At 39.0% G+C, this 22,178-nt stretch overlaps 1 protein-coding gene across 1 annotated transcript in view; it reads left to right on the forward strand.

Moving 5' to 3' along the window:
• The window catches only part of LOC128692940 (pituitary homeobox 2), a 102,306-nt gene extending 82,629 nt beyond the window's left edge, over positions 1–19,677 (forward strand). Inside the window, exons 2-4 of the mRNA XM_053782311.2 lie at positions 4,836–4,974; positions 9,044–9,110; positions 15,469–19,677. Coding sequence (XP_053638286.1) covers positions 4,836–4,974; positions 9,044–9,110; positions 15,469–16,017 — 755 coding nt within the window. The 3' untranslated portion in view covers positions 16,018–19,677. The remainder of the gene's footprint in view (positions 1–4,835; positions 4,975–9,043; positions 9,111–15,468) is intronic.
• Positions 19,678–22,178: the final 2,501 nt, after the last annotated feature.

Consider the following 22,178-nt stretch of genomic DNA (forward strand, 5'->3'; position numbering starts at 1 on the left):
CCACCACCACCACTAGCTGTACCACCATCACCAGCTGCACCACCACTACTAGCTGTACCACCATCACCAGCTGCACCACCACCATCACCAGCTGCACCACCACAGCTGCACCACCACCGTCACCAGCTGCACCACCGTCACCAGCTGCACCACCACCAGCTGCACCACCACCATCACCAGCTGCACCACCACAGCTGCACCACCACCAGCTGCACCACCACCAGCTGCACCACCACCAGCTGCACCACCACCGTCACCAGCTGCACCACCACCAGCTGCACCACCACCATCACCAGCTGCACCACCACAGCTGCACCACCACCAGCTGCACCACCACCAGCTGCACCACCACCATCACCAGCTGCACCATCACCACCGTCATATAAAAGTGCCGAAGTTGCACCTAAAAGACCATTTAACAGACCCAAGGTTCATCTACGTAAAACACACCAACAGAAAGTTTGAAGCCGATCAGATGAGGTATTCTCAAGTTATCTCACCTAAACTTTGAAGGCAGAATTGTTTTGACTGATGTGGAGTTGGGTACCTCCTAAATTCTCTAACATTAAATGAGCTTTGCAATGTAAACAGTTAAAATTTGGGCCACTGAGGAAAAAATTGTCCACCAAAAAATAAAAAAAAAAACTAATCTAATTTACAGTTATATTAGCAATTGAATTCTAGGTCAAATTAATTTTTGGGGGTTACCAGAAATTAGTTTTTTGGCCACTGGTCCAAAATATGACAGTTTCTGTCACACTGGCCACTTAGTGTTAGAGAATTTACATAATTATTAAAACATGATATTCTCAACTCGTTTACCATTTTGTTCTTACAACCGCTGTAGGTACTGTGTTTCCCAGGGTACCTAATTAAAGCTCTAAGGTACATAGCAATATTGCAATAATAGTATATACATCAGTGCCGCAATATACATCAGTGCCGCAATATACATCAGTGCCGCAATATACATCAGTGCCGCAATATACATCGGTGCTGCAATATACATCAGTGCCGCAATATACATCAGTGCCGCAATATACAGCAGTGCCGCAATATACATCAGTGCCGCAATATACATCAGTGCCGCAATATACATCAGTGCCGCAATATACATCAGTGCCGCAATATACATCAGTGCCGCAATATACATCAGTGCCGCAATATACATCAGTGCCGCAATATACATTAGTGCCGCAATATACATCAGTGCCGCAATATACATCAGTGCCGCAATATACATCAGTGCCGCAATATACATCAGTGCCGTAATATACATCAGTGCCGCAATATACATCAGTGCCGCAATATACATCAGTGCCGCAATATACATCAGTGCCGTAATATACATCAGTGCCGCAATATACATCAGTGCCGCAATATACAGCAGTGCCGCAATATACATCAGTGCCGCAATATACATCAGTGCCGCAATATACATTAGTGCCGCAATATACATCAGTGCCGCAATATACATCAGTGCCGCAATATACATCAGTGCCGCAATATACATCAGTGCCGTAATATACATCAGTGCCGCAATATACATCAGTGCCGCAATATACATCAGTGCCGCAATATACATCAGTGCCGCAATATACATCAGTGCCGCAATATACATCAGTGCCGCAATATACATCAGTGCCGTAATATACATCAGTGCCGCAATATACATCAGTGCCGTAATATACATCAGTGCCGCAATATACATCAGTGCCGTAATATACATCAGTGCCGCAATATACATCAGTGCCGTAATATACATCAGTGCCGCAATATACATCAGTGCCGCAATATACAGCAGTGCCGCAATATACATCAGTGCCGCAATATACATCAGTGCCGTAATATACATCAGTGCCGCAATATACATCAGTGCCGCAATATACATCAGTGCCAGAAAATACATTAGTGCTGCAACATAATATACATCAATGGTGCCATAATATAAAGCAGTGGATGGCAACGTTTCGCTCTATGTAGACCCTTAAAGGGGCAACATTTCGGTCTGTCACCTAATACCCCCCCCCCTTACCTTCCAGAAGTGTGAAGTGTTACCTGGACATGAGTAGATAAAGTTTTAACAGAGGGCGAAACGTTGTTCCAGGATATACATCAGTGTAAGGATATACATAAGTGTAAATAATATACATCAGTGTAATAATATACATCAGTGTAAAGATATACAAACTTACATTTGGAAGACATAAACCAGGATGGAGGTGGAGTTACGGTTTAAAACCGTCGACAGACAGTGTATGTTGCTACTTTATGTCATTATCCATTGAAATCTCTAGTTGTAGTTATCTATTTTCAGTTACATTTATTGTAATTATTTGTATCAGCAAGAGAAGCTGGAGGTATCACGTTTTCTATAATTTTAAATATATTCTGCAGTTTCTTATGTATCTCCTATAATTTCTCGCATAATTGTCATATAATTTTTCATATAATGTTTAATAATAGTGGTAGTACAAACACTTGTTGGTTTTGCAAAAAAAAAAAAAACTCAGGGATTCTTTTTATTAATTTTTTCCATTATATTTTGAAATAACCTCGTTTTCTTTTTCGTTTTTAATGAATTATTTTATTAATCTATAAGTTGCATCTCCCCTTCTTTTTCCCTCTCCAGTAATGACCCACGTTTCGTAAAGCGGGTCTTGCTATACACAATAGAGTATATATATATATATATATATATATATATATATATATATATATATATATATATATATATATATATATTGAGAGGAGTGTTTGTCAGGTGTATGTTAGGTTGATATTTGCTTTTAGTTTCTATTTTAGGTTGGGTTTAAGATAGTGTAGAGGTAGTGTAGAGGTGTGCAGGTAGGCTTAATGACCCTCGTGTGGTAGATAGGCTTGAAACTGACGTAATATCCCCTGTGGTCCAGTGGATGACGCCTCAACCTGCTTATTTCCCAACACAAATTTGAATCCGGCTTCTCCAGTGACCCAAAGAAGAGAGATGAGGGAAACTCTGTGTCGCAGAGTTTCGCTCAGCACTGAGCGAAAAACATAGAATAATCTGTAAGCTCCAGGGGATTTATCTTCAATTTCTCATGTGTATCGTTCACGTGCCATTCATCTGCATATTAAAACTTTTAATTCACTCAGATAATTAATTCGATTAAATCTCTTTTAAGAACTTCCTCTTCTAGTCTTTTTTGATCATTCTGTGGAAGATGTTCTTGATCCGAGGAACTGGATCAGAGTTGACTTGCCTCCATTTCCCAAGCACTGCTTGACTTATAATAATAATAATAATAATAATAATAATAATAATAATAATAATAATAATAATAATAATATTATTATTATTATTATTATTATTATTATTATTATTTATTATTATTATTATTATTATAGTGAGCTTGGGCTGTAATACAGATGGTCTGGGGAGTAATACAGAGTAATATACATCTTAGTTACTAACATAACATTATGGTTGATCTTGGTTACTAACATTATGGTTGATCTTGGTTACTAACATTATGATTGATCTTGGTTACTAACATTATGGTTGATCTTGGTTACTAACATTATGGTTGATCTTGGTTACTAACATTATGGTTGATCTTGGTTACTAACATTATGGTTGATCTTGGTTACTAACATTATGGTTGATCTTGGTTACTAACATTATGGTTGATCTTGGTTACTAACATTATGGTTGATCTTGGTTACTAACATTATGGTTGATCTTGGTTACTAACATTATGGTTGATCTTGGTTACTAACATTATGGTTGATCTTGGTTACTAACATTATGGTTGATCTTGGTTACTAACATTATGGTTGATCTTGGTTACTAACATTATGGTTGATCTTGGTTACTAACATTATGGTTGATCTTGGTTACTAACATTATGGTTGATCTTGGTTACTAACATTATGGTTGATCTTGGTTACTAACATTATGGTTGATCTTGGTTACTAACATTATGGTTGATCTTGGTTACTAACATAACATTATGGTTGATCTTGGTTACTAACATTATGGTTGATCTTGGTTACTAACATTATGGTTGATCTTGGTTACTAACATTATGGTTGATCTTGGTTACTAACATTATGGTTGATCTTGGTTACTAACATTATGGTTGATCTTGGTTACTAACATTATGGTTGATCTTGGTTACTAACATTATGGTTGATCTTGGTTACTAACATTATGGTTGATCTTGGTTACTAACATTATGGTTGATCTTGGTTACTAACATTATGGTTGATCTTGGTTACTAACATTATGGTTGATCTTGGTTACTAACATAACATTATGGTTGATCTTGGTTACTAACATTATGGTTGATCTTGGTTACTAACATTATGGTTGATCTTGGTTACTAACATTATGGTTGATCTTGGTTACTAACATTATGGTTGATCTTGGTTACTAACATAACATTATGGTTGATGTTGGTTACTAACATTATGGTTGATCTTGGTTACTAACATTATGGTTGATCTTGGTTACTAACATTATGGTTGATCTTGGTTACTAACATAACATTATGGTTGATCTTGGTTACTAACATTATGGTTGATCTTGGTTACTAACATTATGGTTGATCTTGGTTACTAACATTATCGTTGATCTTGGTTACTAACATAACATTATGGTTGATCTTGGTTACTAACATTATGGTTGATCTTGGTTACTAACATTATGGTTGATCTTGGTTACTAACATTATGGTTGATCTTGGTTACTAACATTATCGTTGATCTTGGTTACTAACACAACATTATGGTTGATCTTGGTTACTAACATTATGGTTGATCTTGGTTACTAACATAACATTATGGTTGTTACAGACGTGGGAGAGAAACCGTCTCAGTCGTGTTCTACAGAATCTGACGACGACAAGAACAAGAAGAAACGACAACGACGACAGAGAACTCACTTCACCTCCCAGCAACTACAGGAGCTGGAGGCCACCTTTGCTAGGAACAGGTGAGTCCAGGAGCTGGAGGCCACCTTTGCTAGGAACAGGTGAGTCCAGGAACTGGAGGCCACCTTTGCTAGGAACAGGTGAGTCCAGGAGCTGGAGGCCACCTTTGCTAGGAACAGGTGAGTCCAGGAGCTGGAGGCCACCTTTGCTAGGAACAGGTGAGTCCATGAGCTGGAGGCCACCTTTGCTAGGAACAGATGAGTCCAGGAGCTGGAGGCCACCTTTGCTGGGAACAAGTGAGTTCAGGTGACTGTTGGTCCAGGAGCTGGAGGTCACCTTTGCTAGGAACATGTGAGTCCAGGAGCTGGAGGCCACCTTTGCTGGGAACAGGTGAGTTCAGGTGACTGTTGGTCCAGGAGCTGCAGGTCACCTATGCTAGGAACAGGCAAATCCAGGTAACTGTTGTTAGATGTGGAAGTCAGTGTATATATACTAAGTGGTATCTCTCAATATATACATACAGATACACACTTCTCGATGTATATATATACTAGGAGATACACACTTCTCGATGTATATATACTAGGAGATACACACTTCTCGATGTATATATATACTAGGAGATACACACTTCTCGATGTATATATACTAGGAGATACACACTTCTCGATGTATATATATACTAGGAGATACACACTTCTCGATGTATATATACTAGGAGATACACACTTCTCGATGTATATATACTAGGAGATACACACTTCTTGATGTATATATATATATATATATATACTAGGAGATACACACTTCTTGATGTATATATATACTAGAAGATACACACTTCTTGATGTATATATACTAGGAGATACACACTTCTCGATGTATATATATACTAGGAGATACACACTTCCCGATGTATATATATATACTAGGAGATACACACTTCTCGATGTATATATATATATACTAGGAGATACACACTTCTCGATGTATATATATATATTAGGAGATACACACTTCTCGATGTATATATACTAGGAGATACACACTTCTCGATGTATATATACTAGGAGATACACACTTCTCGATGTATATATACTAGGAGATACGCACTTCTCGATGTATATATACTAGGAGATACGCACTTCTCGATGTATATATACTAGGAGATACGCACTTCTCGATGTATATATACTAGGAGATACACACTTCTCGATGTATATATACTAGGAGATACTTCTCGATGTATATATACTAGGAGATACGCACTTCTCGATGTATATATACTAGGAGATACGCACTTCTCGATGTATATATACTAGGAGATACGCACTTCTCGATGTATATATACTAGGAGATACACACTTCTCGATGTATATATACTAGGAGATACGCACTTCTCGATGTATATATACTAGGAGATACGCACTTCTCGATGTATATATACTAGGAGATACACACTTCTCGATGTATATATACTAGGAGATACACGCTTCTCGATGTATATATACTAGGAGATACACACTTCTCGATGTATATATACTAGGAGATACGCACTTCTCGATGTATATATACTAGGAGATACACACTTCTCGATGTATATATACTAGGAGATACACACTTCTCGATGTATATATACTAGGAGATACACACTTCTCGATGTATATATACTAGGAGATACGCACTTCTCGATGTATATATACTAGGAGATACACACTTCTCGATGTATATATACTAGGAGATACACACTTCTCGATGTATATATACTAGGAGATACACACTTCTCGATGTATATATACTAGGAGATACACACTTCTCGATGTATATATACTAGGAGATACACACTTCTCGATGTATATATACTAGGAGATACACACTTCTCGATGTATATATACTAGGAGATACACACTTCTCGATGTATATATACTAGGAGATACACACTTCTCGATGTATATATACTAGGAGATACGCACTTCTCGATGTATATATACTAGGAGATACGCACTTCTCGATGTATATATACTAGGAGATACACACTTCTCGATGTATATATACTAGGAGATACGCACTTCTCGATGTATATATACTAGGAGATACGCACTTCTCGATGTATATATACTAGGAGATACACACTTCTCGATGTATATATACTAGGAGATACACACTTCTCGATGTATATATACTAGGAGATACACACTTCTCGATGTATATATACTAGGAGATACACACTTCTCGATGTATATATACTAGGAGATACACACTTCTCGATGTATATATACTAGGAGATACACACTTCTCGATGTATATATACTAGGAGATACACACTTCTCGATGTATATATACTAGGAGATACACACTTCTCGATGTATATATACTAGGAGATACACACTTCTCGATGTATATATACTAGGAGATACACACTTCTCGATGTATATATACTAGGAGATACACACTTCTCGATGTATATATACTAGGAGATACGCACTTCTCGATGTATATATACTAGGAGATACGCACTTCTCGATGTATATATACTAGGAGATACACACTTCTCGATGTATATATACTAGGAGATACGCACTTCTCGATGTATATATACTAGGAGATACGCACTTCTCGATGTATATATACTAGGAGATACACACTTCTCGATGTATATATACTAGGAGATACACACTTCTCGATGTATATATACTAGGAGATACGCACTTCTCGATGTATATATACTAGGAGATACACACTTCTCGATGTATATATACTAGGAGATACACACTTCTCGATGTATATATACTAGGAGATACGCACTTCTCGATGTATATATACTAGGAGATACGCACTTCTCGATGTATATATACTAGGAGATACGCACTTCTCGATGTATATATACTAGGAGATACACACTTCTCGATGTATATATACTAGGAGATACACACTTCTCGATGTATATATACTAGGAGATACGCACTTCTCGATGTATATATACTAGGAGATACACACTTCTCGATGTATATATACTAGGAGATACACACTTCTCGATGTATATATACTAGGAGATACGCACTTCTCGATGTATATATACTAGGAGATACACACTTCTCGATGTATATATACTAGGAGATACACACTTCTCGATGTATATATACTAGGAGATACACACTTCTCGATGTATATATACTAGGAGATACACACTTCTCGATGTATATATACTAGGAGATACACACTTCTCGATGTATATATACTAGGAGATACACACTTCTCGATGTATATATACTAGGAGATACACACTTCTCGATGTATATATACTAGGAGATACACACTTCTCGATGTATATATACTAGGAGATACACACTTCTCGATGTATATATACTAGGAGATACACACTTCTCGATGTATATATACTAGGAGATACACACTTCTCGATGTATATATACTAGGAGATACGCACTTCTCGATGTATATATACTAGGAGATACACACTTCTCGATGTATATATACTAGGAGATACACACTTCTCGATGTATATATACTAGGAGATACACACTTCTCGATGTATATATACTAGGAGATACACACTTCTCGATGTATATATACTAGGAGATACACACTTCTCGATGTATATATACTAGGAGATACACACTTCTCGATGTATATATACTAGGAGATACGCACTTCTCGATGTATATATACTAGGAGATACACACTTCTCGATGTATATATACTAGGAGATACACACTTCTCGATGTATATATACTAGGAGATACACACTTCTCGATGTATATATACTAGGAGATACACAATTCTTGCACAAAAAGAACCATGGTATTATATATATTTTTTTATATCTTGCTTTGTACTATATTTTGCTACAGTTGTGTGAGTGTGACCTTCCTTGGAGGGTGTGTGACCTTCCTTGGAGGGTGTGTGACCTTCCTTGGAGGGTGTGTGACCTTCCTTGGAGAGTGTGTGACCCTCCGTGGAGGGTGTGACCCTCCCTGGAGGGTATGTGACCCTCCCTGGAGGGTATGTGACCCTCCCTGGAGGGTATGTGACCCTCCATGGAAGGTATGTGACCCTGGAGAATGCGTGTGACCCTCCTTGAAGAGTGTGTGACCTTGACCTTCTCTCCTTCAGATACCCCGACCTGAGCACCCGAGAGGAAATCTCCCTGTGGCTCAACCTGAAGGAAGCACAAGTCAGGGTGAGTGTTCCAGGGAGACAGAGAGTGAGATACTGCACTCAGTTTTAATTATATATATATATATATATATATATATATATATATATATATATATATATATATATATATATATATATATATATATATATATATATATATATATATATGGTATTATCGTAACCACGAACGAGTGGTATTAATTAATAACACTGCGAGTAGCCGAGGATTCGAACCCATGTCGTTTTGGCCCACATCATGGTGAGCGAAAATCACATATGACGCTCTAACCCATGAGACCACGCAATTCTACAAAAATGACGCACCCAGCAGAGCTAGGTGTTTTACCATGATCCGTATGTCCTCGGATCACGATAAAACACCTAGCTCTGCTGGGTGCGGCGTCATAATTTTTCTGTCTAATAATAACAATAATATTATTATTATTTATAGTGATTTCTTTATTTCTATGACGTCACAAAATGCTATTTTTTCTCTCCTATATTAAGAACTTATAGAGTAGTCAAGCAATAAAAAATCTATAATACAGAACATATATACAGAATATATATACAGAATATATATACAGAATATATAATATATAATACAGAATATATATACGTGTATAGCTAATTTTATTTTTTTAAATGGGTAGAGGGGTACGCCAGTGGAAGGTCTTGGTCAGATAACGGAAAGCTCCATCTGCGGGTCATGTGACTAAGACCCATGTCAGGAAACACGTGTATTCTTTCCTCACTAAACTTTACCTAACCTACAAAATCTATCAGTCGTTCAGCTGCTTGTTCTCCAAGACTGACGGTATAACTATGCAATTTAAATGCCGAAAAGACCGAACAAATTTGGGAGAAATGAAAAATTTAATATATATTATTGGAAGTTATTAATATACCAAAAATATCGTATATTACTAATTTTTAATAATATTTATTTCTAGGGAATTGATCATCGTAATATGGGTAATACTTTATTTATTTGAAATCGTGCCAGAAACGTCCTTGGAACAATTACACTTAAGGGTGAAACTGATAGGGGTATCCTTGCAATGACTGGAAATCATACCAAAAACGCCCCTGGTGTAGGGTGCTTTAAGGGTGAAAATATTGTGGAACTGTAGGACCGAGCGTGGGAAATATTGAATTAGGTTATTGTTGTAATGGAGCGAGCACCGCCATGTAAATTAAGGGTCGACCTATGGTTTAGGGAGGTAATTTACATTGTGGGGTGGGTAAGGGGAGCACTGGTTCTATGTACGAGGGGAGAAATGAGGGGTGAGAAGGAGGGCGAGGCGTAAGGTAGGGAAAAAAGCGAGGGAGAGAAGAGGGGAGGGAGGTAGAAAGGAAGAGAGACAGACGGATGATATACATAAGAGAGACTTAAATATAGCAGCAGTTAACACCATCCTCCCACACTGCCCTCCTTCAGGAACACCTCCAAGAGATACCCACTAACCAGAGTTGTCGTACATTACACAAACAACTCTTCCTCCACCCACATCTTTCCCTCCACCTTCCTCCCACCCCCACCCGATGTACAAAAATACACGCAAAGAGTGGCAGCCATCTAAGAAGAATGTAGTATACTAATATATATATATATATATATATATATATATATATATATATATATATATATATATATATATATATAATATAGGGAGGTACCACCTCTAGAACTGTCATGGGGACCCTCATCCTCAGAGAAAAGAATAAACTTGCTTCAGGGAAAACTCAAGATTCTCCCTGAAGCTGTTTGAGAATTTTCTCCTACCACCCCCTATATTATGTATATATATTTTATTTAAAGACAAAATACATTGACAAAACATTCACAAAAATATGATACAAAGTAAAACAACATAGGTAACTCAGAGCTACATCTCGAATACTTCGTCCAGCTCCCCTGCGGTGGGCCGCGTGCCCAGAATGCTGCAGGCATTTCCTCTCTGGATCGCAACACTGAGTCTCTGAAAGAGGAAGCTGGTCGCCCTGTGGTCCTTGGTTTCTATGATGAGCTTTTCACCCAGCTCTTTGAGGAACTTTAGAGCACACTTGCCCCATGCTCCAAAGGTCTCCGACCCTATTGGAATGAAGTTATAGCAAGGGGGAAGGTCTTCATATTTTCGGATCTTCTGGGTCTCCCTGTGGCTGGCAGCTCCACCCCCTTCCACTACAGAGTATGGCAAGTAGGTGTCTGCCAATGTGGCAGCACAGGTGTAGTCCCAGGCAATCTGCTTTCCATCCTTCCAGGGTAGCATAGTGGCTCCATCAGGACGCTTTTGACTTCCATCAGACCTCTGTACTTGGGGTTCCCGTTGAGCTGGGCAACGGGCTGTGGCGAGGCTTCTCTTTATTATGTCATTGATCTCCTCATGTCTGGCATACTTCCCTTCTGCTGTGTGACACACGAGACCATGGAGTCCGAATTGATCAGCTGTCGCCCTGCCGCAAATACACCTATGCTCGGTGAGGATGGGGGCGGCTAGGCGAAGAGCAACACCAATCAGAATGGCCTGTGGGTCGAGACGGGTGCCCAGGGAGGAATTGGGAACAGCTAACAGGAAATCTCCTGAGTGTGGTGCCTTCACTGCCAGGAGACGAGCTTTGTTCTTTCCTGAAGCATTGGAGAGCATTGTGTTGGCAATTTTTTCCATGATCGGTTTGTCCCAGTGGGACTGTTTGTGCTGTTTGGGAGGAGCTGGTCTACTGGAGGAGTCTGTAAGGGTGTCCCACCGAATTGTTGCTTCAGTAAACCTGGGGTCTTGAGCTCCTACCAAGTCTCTCAAGCGTTCGGGCACTATCTTCTTGACTAATGCACTGGAAGCCAAACACGAAGACAGAAAAGCAGGTAAAGCAACATGCGTTGCTTTACGCACCCCTATACCTCCCAGTCGCACTGGGAGGGTTGCCTGATCCCATTGCTCATCCTCTAGTGACAGGTTCAGTGCCTTCTTAAAAGTTGATCTCAGGTGTGCGTCATATTCATCGAGTGTTGGGTTGTCAAAAGAGGGTGCACACCTCAAGAAGTAAGTGAGTCTTGGCATAGTAAGACACCTTGTGAGGAGATACAGAGCATCATGGGCATCAAGATCGCTTATTCTCTCCTCCATTCTCATAAGGTCATTCAATTTGTCCCTGAGGACAGTATCGATGGCCTGGTGACCCAGCGGTGCCCCCAAGAGGGTACTGTTGGACGGAGTTGTAGTTGAGATTTCCGGGAGGATTCTTCGCACAGCATTGATTATTTCCTGGTTCGCTGTGATGATTTCACACTTAGAGGGATTGAGGATGAGTCCCAAGCCTTCTCCCTGTGTTTTCACCAGTTGTAGGTCCCCCACGAGGGACTCTTCAGTACCTGCCAGAGTGCCGTCATCCAGGTACCATATATTGAGCTCACTGCGTAGGCTGGAAGTTAGTTCTCTTACTGCCAAGCAGAAGAGAAGTGGAGCAAGTGGGTCACCCTGCTGAACACCCTCTGATGATTGAATTTCATGTTCTCCAAACAAAAGAATTGAGGGTTTGCTGTAGCCGGCTGAAATGAAGGGAAAGAGACTGGGGAACCGAACCCGAACAGCTGGCAAAACAGCATCTCTCCTCACCATATTAAAGGCATTTCTAAAATCAAGTTTGACTATGGCCTTGTCTTCTGGTAGGTCCCTGATGTAGGCCCTTGCCGCATATATATATATATATATATATATATATATATATACATATATACATATATATATATATATATATATATATATATATATAAGAATAAAGCAGTGTGGGAACAATTCAGTCAATTTTATAATAGCCTCTCGACATTAAAATTGATATTGTATAGCTTAGAGTATATGTAGGTGGACACTGGTGGACGACTACCAACCTGGACACCATGAACATCCTCTACCTCACTTGTTCTGAGCAACACTGACTACATGTAGACTGAACTCAAGGTAAGTTAGGCGGGGCTAAGCTGCGTTACTGAACATTAGGTGATCAGAGAGAGAGAGAGAGAGAGAGAGCAAGCAGGGAACTAGGCTAGTTTGTTACAAATGATCTGAGTTAATTCACAAAGCACGACAGACGGCCTACACACACGTACACTTATAAAAGTGGGCATGTACATAATCATGGATATATACAAATGTTTGGGTGACCACGCACGCACACACGCGCGCGCACACACACACACACACACACAAACACACACACACACACACACACACACACACACACACACACACACACACACACACACACACACACACGTGACGTGACATGACATAAAGTTGATGAGAAGAATTCATTCTATCGAAGACCAGGCAGAACTGCAAAGGGATCTGGACAGGCTGCAGACCTGGTCCAGCAATTGACTCCTGGAGTTCAATCCCACCAAGTGCAAAGTCATGAAGATTGGGGAAGGGCAAAGAAGACCGCAGACGGAGTACAGTCTAGGGGACCAGAGACTACAAACCTCACTCAAGGAAAAAGATCTTGGGGTGAGTATAACACCAGGCACATCTCCTGAAGCGCACATCAACCAAATAACTGCTGCAGCATATGGCGCCAAGCAAACCTCAGAACAGCATTCCGACATCTTAATAAGGAATCATTCAGGACCCTGTACACCGTGTATGTTAGGCCCATATTGGAGTATGCGGCACCAGTTTGGAACCCACACCTAGCCAAGCACGTAAAGAAACTAGAGAAAGTGCAAAGGTTTGCAACAAGACTAGTCCCAGAGCTAAGAGGTATGTCCTACGAGGAGAGGTTAAGGGAAATCAACCTGACGACACTGGAGGACAGGAGAGATAGGGGGGACATGATAACGACATACAAAATACTGAGAGGAATTGACAAGGTGGACAAAGACAGGATGTTCCAGAGATTGGACACAGTAACAAGGGGACACAGTTGGAAGTTGAAGACACAGATGAATCACAGGGATGTTAGGAAGTATTTCTTCAGCCACAGAGTAGTCAGTAAGTGGAATAGTTTGGGAAGCGATGTAGTGGAGGCAGGATCCATACATAGCTTTAAGCAGAGGTATGATAAAGCTCACGGTTCAGGGAGAGTGACCTAGTAGCGATCAGTGAAGAGGCGGGGCCAGGAGCTCGGACTCGACCCCCGCAACCTCAACTAGGTGAGTACAACTAGGTGAGTACACACACACACACACACACACACACACACACACACACACACACACACACACACACACACACACACACACATACATTCTCTCTTCATTCTTATTCAGCCATCTATCTCATCAGCACCACAACCCACTCCCACCCCCTCATACCCTCTCCCTTCCCTCTCTCTCCCCCCTTCGCTTTGTGGTGTAACTACACGTCTGAACAACTCTCAAGGGAAGGGGCAAGAGCGAACGGGTAGGGGAAGTGGGAGTAGGGAGAGAAAGGGGGGGGGCGTCTCTCCCTGGGGGTCGCTTCCACACCCTGGGATTAAATGATTCTAATGATATTGGTTGTAGGAGAGAGAGAAAGAGAGAGAGAGAGAGAGAGAGAGAGAGAGAGAGAGAGAGAGAGAGAGAGAGAGAGAGAGAGAGAGAGAGATAGAACTATCTCAAGATTAAATCAGATAATCAGTGATGGAAGACTGGAGGAGGTATCAGACACAGAAGCTAGGATTGTCAAGTTGGAGTGGGGGCGGGGGGGGGGATGGATTATGGAAGAGAAGAGAGAGGGTCGGAGAGGGGCAAAGAAGTGAGAAAGAGAGAAAAGAGAGAGAGAGAGAGAGAGAGAGAGATTTAGCATTTGACTAATAATTATAATAAAATAATAATTAACAGTATCAACAAATAATAATGAGACTAACAACATTTACAGTAACTGTCAACACTATACTGTGGCATCAAGTTGCATCAACACTGCGTTGCAGGTGGTGTTGAAGTGTGTGTTGACTAGGGGGGTTCTAGTCAGTGTTGTCGTGTTTATCAGTAACAGCAGCAGCAGCACCAGCGTGCAGGACAACCAATTTTGTCAGTGATAACAGACTAATGCTATGATAATCCCAGTGTTAGGTTATCAGACAGGCTTAAGCCGGGGATAAGAGTAACAAACTGAAGGATAAGCCAGCGACAGGTGACGAAGGAGGGGCTGGAGGTGAGATGGGGGAGGTGTGATGACGTGGAGGTGTGATGGGGGAGGTGTGATGACGTGGAGGTGTGATGGGGGAGGTGTGATGACGTGGAGGTGTGATGGAAGGGGAGGTGTAATGGAGGGGGATGTGTGATGGAGGGGGGGAGGTGTGATAGAAGGTGGTGTGACGGAGACAAGGGAGAATCTTGAATTAACTAATACTAGGAATGTCTTCCTCTTGTGGAGATAATCTGACAAAGTTTTGTCTTCCAACAGATCTGGTTCAAGAACCGCCGGGCCAAGTGGCGGAAGCGAGAGCGTCACGTGATGACAGCAGCCATGCCCGGGGACCTCAAGTGTGGCTGGGGCGCCCAGCTGAATGGCTTCGCTTGGCCTGACGACGGCCTCTATTCCGGCTACTCCTCCTACAACAATTGGGCCAGGGTCACGCCGCCTCCCCTCAGCACCAAGAGCTTCACCTGGGGCTTCAACGGTGTCAACATGATGGGTCAACAGACAGCCACTATGTCTCCCATCAATTGCTTCCAGTCACCGACGCAGGGTATGAGTGGGTCGGCATCTGCCAACCTCATGCCCACCACCATGTCTTCCTCCCTGGGCTCTAGTGCTGCCCCGTGCCCCTACCCGGCCCCGACACCTCCATACGTCTACCGTGACCAGACCTCCTCCATGTCCTCCTCCATCGCTTCACTCCGCCTCAAGGCTAAGTCCCACTCGCCGGCCTTCACTTACGCCCCGATGTCTCCCCGTCAGAACTCTCTCTCAGCCTGCCAGTACTCCATGAGTGATCGATCCACTGTTTAAGCCGTAACTGGATATCAATTTCCAATTACTGAAGTTACAACTGTATTTTTCCGTGAATAATGTCAGGCTCCCGTATCTAGGCTCTTAGACTCGGATACGGTCACAGACCGACTCACCCATTATATATATATAGCTGGATAACATTTCCATAAATGGACTCATTCGTGGCATTCAGACTTTAATATTGTCCTCAAACGAACCTTGTTGTAACTGTACCCTCCAGTCGCCTCCTGTCTAACCTCTAAAACGAACCCAGACGACACCTTGACAAGTGAAGTAAAATCAGTGCCAGAAGGAGGAGCCGAGACGTTGATAGCTCATTGTAGTTACCAGGACATCCAGAAGGCATGGTAGGTTGTCAACACTCGCAGTCTCCAGAGGCAGTTATTGGCAGTAAGCTGTGAGGAAGCGACAACATCCACGGAAGGTCTCCGCTACCATCAGTGACCTGCATAACGACTCTTACTACCACATCAGCCAATCTACAGCTCTCCATTCATCAAGGTTTTCATCCCAACTGGTACATTTCAACTGAAGGAAAGTCTTTGTAAATCCTATTGTTGCCAAAAGTGTTGTAACAAAGCTCAACTCTTGGCAAATGTGTTGTAACCTGCAGCTATGTTACAAGACGGGCTAAATTTGAGTTGCAACGGACGAAATGTGCAGCCATTACCTGCGAAAACAAGAGAAGTGAACCTCATCATTTCTAGACACGTGTCTTAGACGTCACTTCTAGACACGTGTCTTAGACGTCACTTCTAGACACACACCCGTGTCAGTGCGGTAGAAGCTCGGTGTGTACACTGAAATCTTCCAATTCGATATATGGAAAGAATTGCAACTAAAAATAAAATTTTGCATGTGTAACATTTGGAAAAAAAAACATAAAAGAACAAAATGTATAGAGAGAATTTTTTTTTAGATGTGCATTTCTTTTATTAAAAAAAAAAAACAGAACCATTGAAATATATCCGAAACAAAAACGTTAATTTTTACTGTATAATTTGTTTTTTAAATGCAAATATGTGCCAGTTTGAATCGTACAAACAGAAATGTAAGAAAAAGGTCAAAAGCAGAATTGTTGGGGGTCAAACAATTGTTGGGGGTCAAACAATTTTTGACTGGTCCCTGACAGTCGTGCTGTCAAGTGAGAGGCAAGATTAAATAACCATGTGTGTATTATCCGAATTATATCTTTGAAGCCAGTGCTTCCTGAGTAAAAGTCTAAATGTGTATGAATGCCTGGGAGATGTTCCATTACTAATAAACTGGTGGTGTGCTCTGCCTCGACCAAGAGATTCTCTGACGCTCTCTAGTTACAGTCTGATGTGGTGGACTGCCTTACAGCAGCTCCTGAATTCAGTCTCTCCCTCAATTGCTTTGGAATATTGGAAGGCGGCTGGTAAATCTTGAAAAGGAGTCGGTTAGTGTGGGATGTTAGACTGCCACTGGAGTCACTGAAGTGTGGGATGTTAGATTGCCACTGGAGTCACTGAAGTGTGGGATGTTAGACTGCCACTGGAGTCACTGAAGTGTAGGATGTTAGGCTGCCACTGGAGTCACTGAAGTGTGGGATGTTAGACTGCCACTGGAGTCACTGAAGTGTGGGATGTTAGACTGCCACTGGAGTCACTGAAGTGTGGGATGTCAGAACACTCTGCAAACTTTTAAAGATAAAATGAAAGTGAAGAAAAGAGACAGGTGGAGAAGACGCTTTATTTTGATAACGTTTCGCTCACCGTAGAGCTTTGTAAAGTTAATCAACACAAAAGTTTTCTCAGCACTCGTCTCTTTTCTTCATTACTGTTGGCAGTATGTCTGTTTCCGACAGCATGAATTAGTTGGGCAGGATGTCTCTGTCTCCAACAGTATGAATTACTTGGGCAGGATGTCTCTGTTCCAACAGTATGAATTACTTGGGCAGAATGTCTTTGTTTCCAACAGTATGAACTGCTTGGGCAGAATGTCTTTGTTTCCAGCAGTATGAACTGCTTGGGCAGGATGTCTTTGTTTCCAACAGTATAAATTACTGGAACCCTCTGGCGACTTTTAATAAAGTAAAAAATTATGGCATGCTGGAAACCTTTACCGAGTTTTGACTACTGGGATCTGGGATATAGACTGCAATAACGCTGGAATCCCAGGAACAGATTGGAACTCGCTATAATGGAAGAGGGGGAGACTGCACCAAGGGCTTTGCCAATCCAATGTCTTTAATGGGTATTAGTTCTCCTAAACTCCCATATGCTTCCCCAAATCACCTTCCCCCCTTCCTCCCCATAATTGTGTTTTGAAAGTAATGAGGATGATTTTGCGGTGCGTTCATGAGTTCGCTAGAGCGACTAGGAAGAACTAGAGTCAGCAGAACGAGGAGAGAGTGCATGAAGCCGCTTCAATAGCCAAGAACGAAGGACTAGAATGTCCTTTTATTAAATTCGCGCATCTATAGTGAGTTGTTATATTCATGGAAAACGGCAAAAATATAAGGGTAGCCTTTGACCAGCGACAAGGCAGCTTCCTCGAAGAGAAGTGGGCTTTCTTTATAAGTCGCGTAAGAAAAGAGCAACAGAAACACGTGCGCTTATGTGAGGTTACTTCTGCGAAGAAGAATATAGCTCATGTCCCGTGATGTCACTTTCAGGGTCGAGAATGATGGATGACAAGTCTGTTTCATCAGGCTGAGTTCGACTCCAGTTGACCTCGTAGAGACAGAGGTTCTCCGTCAGCACCGACAAGAGAGTGTGTGACTGAGAGCTCGACTTCAGTTCGTTCATCTTCGAGTGTCTCTCAGCAGAAAGACAACCCTGAAAATATAGTTTCTGCGATCTAATCTGAACTCAAAGACGCCACGTACATTGGTAAAGAGTCGCTTTCGAGATGTGCCAACTGAAGTGTTTCTTTGTGATGTGTTTTTGTTTTCTCATTAATGGCGAGAAGCTAAATAAGATGTTGAAAAATGTCGTTGTAAAGAACGATCAAAGAGTGGAAAGAAACTTGCGTATTTGCGATATTTGTATCTTGACATTCGCCCTCTTTCTCTTTCAAGAGAGAAAGAGAAACAGTGACAGAGTGAAAGAGGAAAACTGCACAAAAATATAAAAATACATACAGTGTGAACAGGAGAAAAAGTAGAAAAAATGACGAGTGGACATAAGTGTGTTGCATGGAACAATGTTGAATGAAGATGTATATAATTTTTGCCACATGTCCGACTATCGACAATTCTGAAACAATGATGGTTAAGACTTTTAAAAACAGTAAAACAGAGGAAGGTGGTGGGGGGAGTGAATTTATATTATTATTATTATTATTATTATTATTATTATTATTATTATTATTATTATTATTATTATTATCATTATTATTATTATTATTATAATTACTATTATTATTATTATTATTATTACTATTACTATTATTATTATTATTATTATTATCATTATTATTATTATTATTATTATTATTATTATTATTATTATTATTATTATTATTATTATTATTATTATTACTTTTATTATATGTGATTCAACTCTTCGTAAATTTGTAAATAATCGTATCTTGTAAATGTCGTAAGTGATGCCAAGTCTTCCAGGAGTAAAACTTAAAAAAAAAAAACCCACAAAAAATATGGCTGATACAATGAAATTCTCGAAGGAGCAACGGATTGTTTATGTTAGTGGTCTCTATTAAAACAAATAAATGCATTTTGCCGTAGTCGAACATCGTAGTATGAACATTTTTTATTAATTACCCCGTAACATTATACCGAAAATAAAAAAATCGTGATGTGTCCTTGTAGCTCTGAAGCCTACCCGCATGCACTACATTATTGCTATGTTCACTAATAAATTTATTTCAATGAAAGGAGAGGTACTATCAGTTTATATATATATATATATATATATATATATATATATATATATATATATATATATATATATATATATATATATATATATATATAAAGTGGCTTAAGTATGTAAGTGAGACTTTGCTAAATTAATCTGAAAAAAATTGCAAAATTAATAATGAACGTTGGTGAAATAATTATTACTTATAAATGTAAGTATGACTGGTTGTAGTGACACGTTGATTCAAGCAGGACTGAACCAGCGTCGTTATGGCTGCATGTCACATCTTTACCACCAGTCAAGAATATCTTGATTTCTGAAATAGGAATTAAAATCTGAGTGTATATACACTGAGAAATAGACACCTCTCAATGTGTATGTCCTGTTGTATCCAGATTATTCAGTCTAATTATATTTAAAATTATTATTATTATTATTATTATTATTTTATTATTTGTTTTATTAATTATTATTATTATTTTATTATTATTATTATTATTATTATTATTATTATTATTATTATTATTAAAAATATCCTTTGTCATTCTACGTCTGTGTATAGACTGTATTCAACCTGCAACTTTGATATTACTGTACTTAAAATATTGATTGTATATAATATACTTTATTCAGTCTTAAAAATTATTATAGAAGTACAGTGAGAAGTGGAGAGCAGTGTGAGGACTAACAACCACTACCAACACTCAACAACACTCTCAACCACAATAATGTACATATAAACACTGAACATAGCTTATTTTAGTGGCGAAAGTTGACTTTCTGCGGTGAATAGTGATTCTCTGATCTATAAATTCATATATAAGAATTCATACTTACAAATTTATATATATATATATATATATATATATATATATATATATATATATATATATATATATATATATATATATATATATATATATATATATACATATATATAAGAATTTATTTATAATAATGTACATGCAATTTTTATATAAGAATTTATAAATTGTAATAGTTTTCCCGAGGGAAAGTGTCTGCATTCACCTGCTGAAAAGAAATCTTTCCCTCTGGCTCAAGAAAGAGGCCACTAAAAAGACTCATTCAAGAATATAATAAATAGTCCTTCGATAATAATTCAAACTTCATGATACTCTACACGCTCATGGAATTTCATATTGCATATATATATATATATATATATATATATATATATATATATATATATATATATATATATATATATATATATATATATATATATATATATATATATATATATATATATTCCACTGAAAGTCACAGGTATACCTTTATAGGTCACAAATATGAAGTGGTAAAGGCTACTAATTCGACTAAACAAATTTATGAATAGACTGAAAATTTCCGTAGTCACGTGAAGTGTCTCTCTTTTCTCTAAGGAATACAGGGAAATACATTTATGCAAATTCCTAGATAGGTTAGGTACATTAATTTATTTTACATTAGGTTAATTTTAGCAAAATTAGTTTCTGTTCTTAATTTTGGATTAAAATATAATTTCGGCACATCAAAATAATTTGCATAATTGTATTTCACTTTTTTCTTGATGGGATGAATATTAGGCAATTCTCATTCACTTACTGAAAGTCGTGAAGTTAGTACAAGCTTCTGAAAGCTGCAACTACCTACCAGGTTTTTAAACCATTAAGAAAACTCTATACTATTTTTGTACATAGCTGAGCTGCTTGTAATGTTAAATCGACCATAAACTGTCTAGGACGTCCTCTAATTAATGATATTTTAGTCATTTTAAATAAAATTGATGTCGTGTTCCCATTTGCGTTTTTGTATCCTAGTTTCAATTTGTATTCTTGTAAGTAGACCTAATTAAGTGAATATATATATATATATATATATATATATATATATATATATATATATATATATATATATATATATATATATATATATATATATATATATATGTATGTATGTATCACTGAAGGTATATTTTAATCTCTAAGGTAATAAAGTAACCTAAACTAATTCTATAGAGGTGAAATGCAGCATTACTGACTCGTACAGTCGACAGATTTTCAAACTAATCAGGTGTAAACGTAGATGAACCTGTGAGTGGAGACGGTGTACCGAGCCCGTAGCTGGTCGTCACACAAAGTTCAAATGAACATTTATACCTCCTAGTTAAACCAGAACGGACACTGATAAATCAATGTGAAAGAAAACCCCAGATATTATTATTATTATTATTATTATTATTATTATTATTATTATTATTATTATTATTATTATTATTATTATGAGTAAAAGTGAAAGGTTTATTCCGCA

Source organism: Cherax quadricarinatus, chromosome 38 (assembly GCF_038502225.1).
Source record: "Cherax quadricarinatus isolate ZL_2023a chromosome 38, ASM3850222v1, whole genome shotgun sequence".
NCBI classification, from domain to species: Eukaryota; Metazoa; Arthropoda; class Malacostraca; order Decapoda; family Parastacidae; genus Cherax; species Cherax quadricarinatus.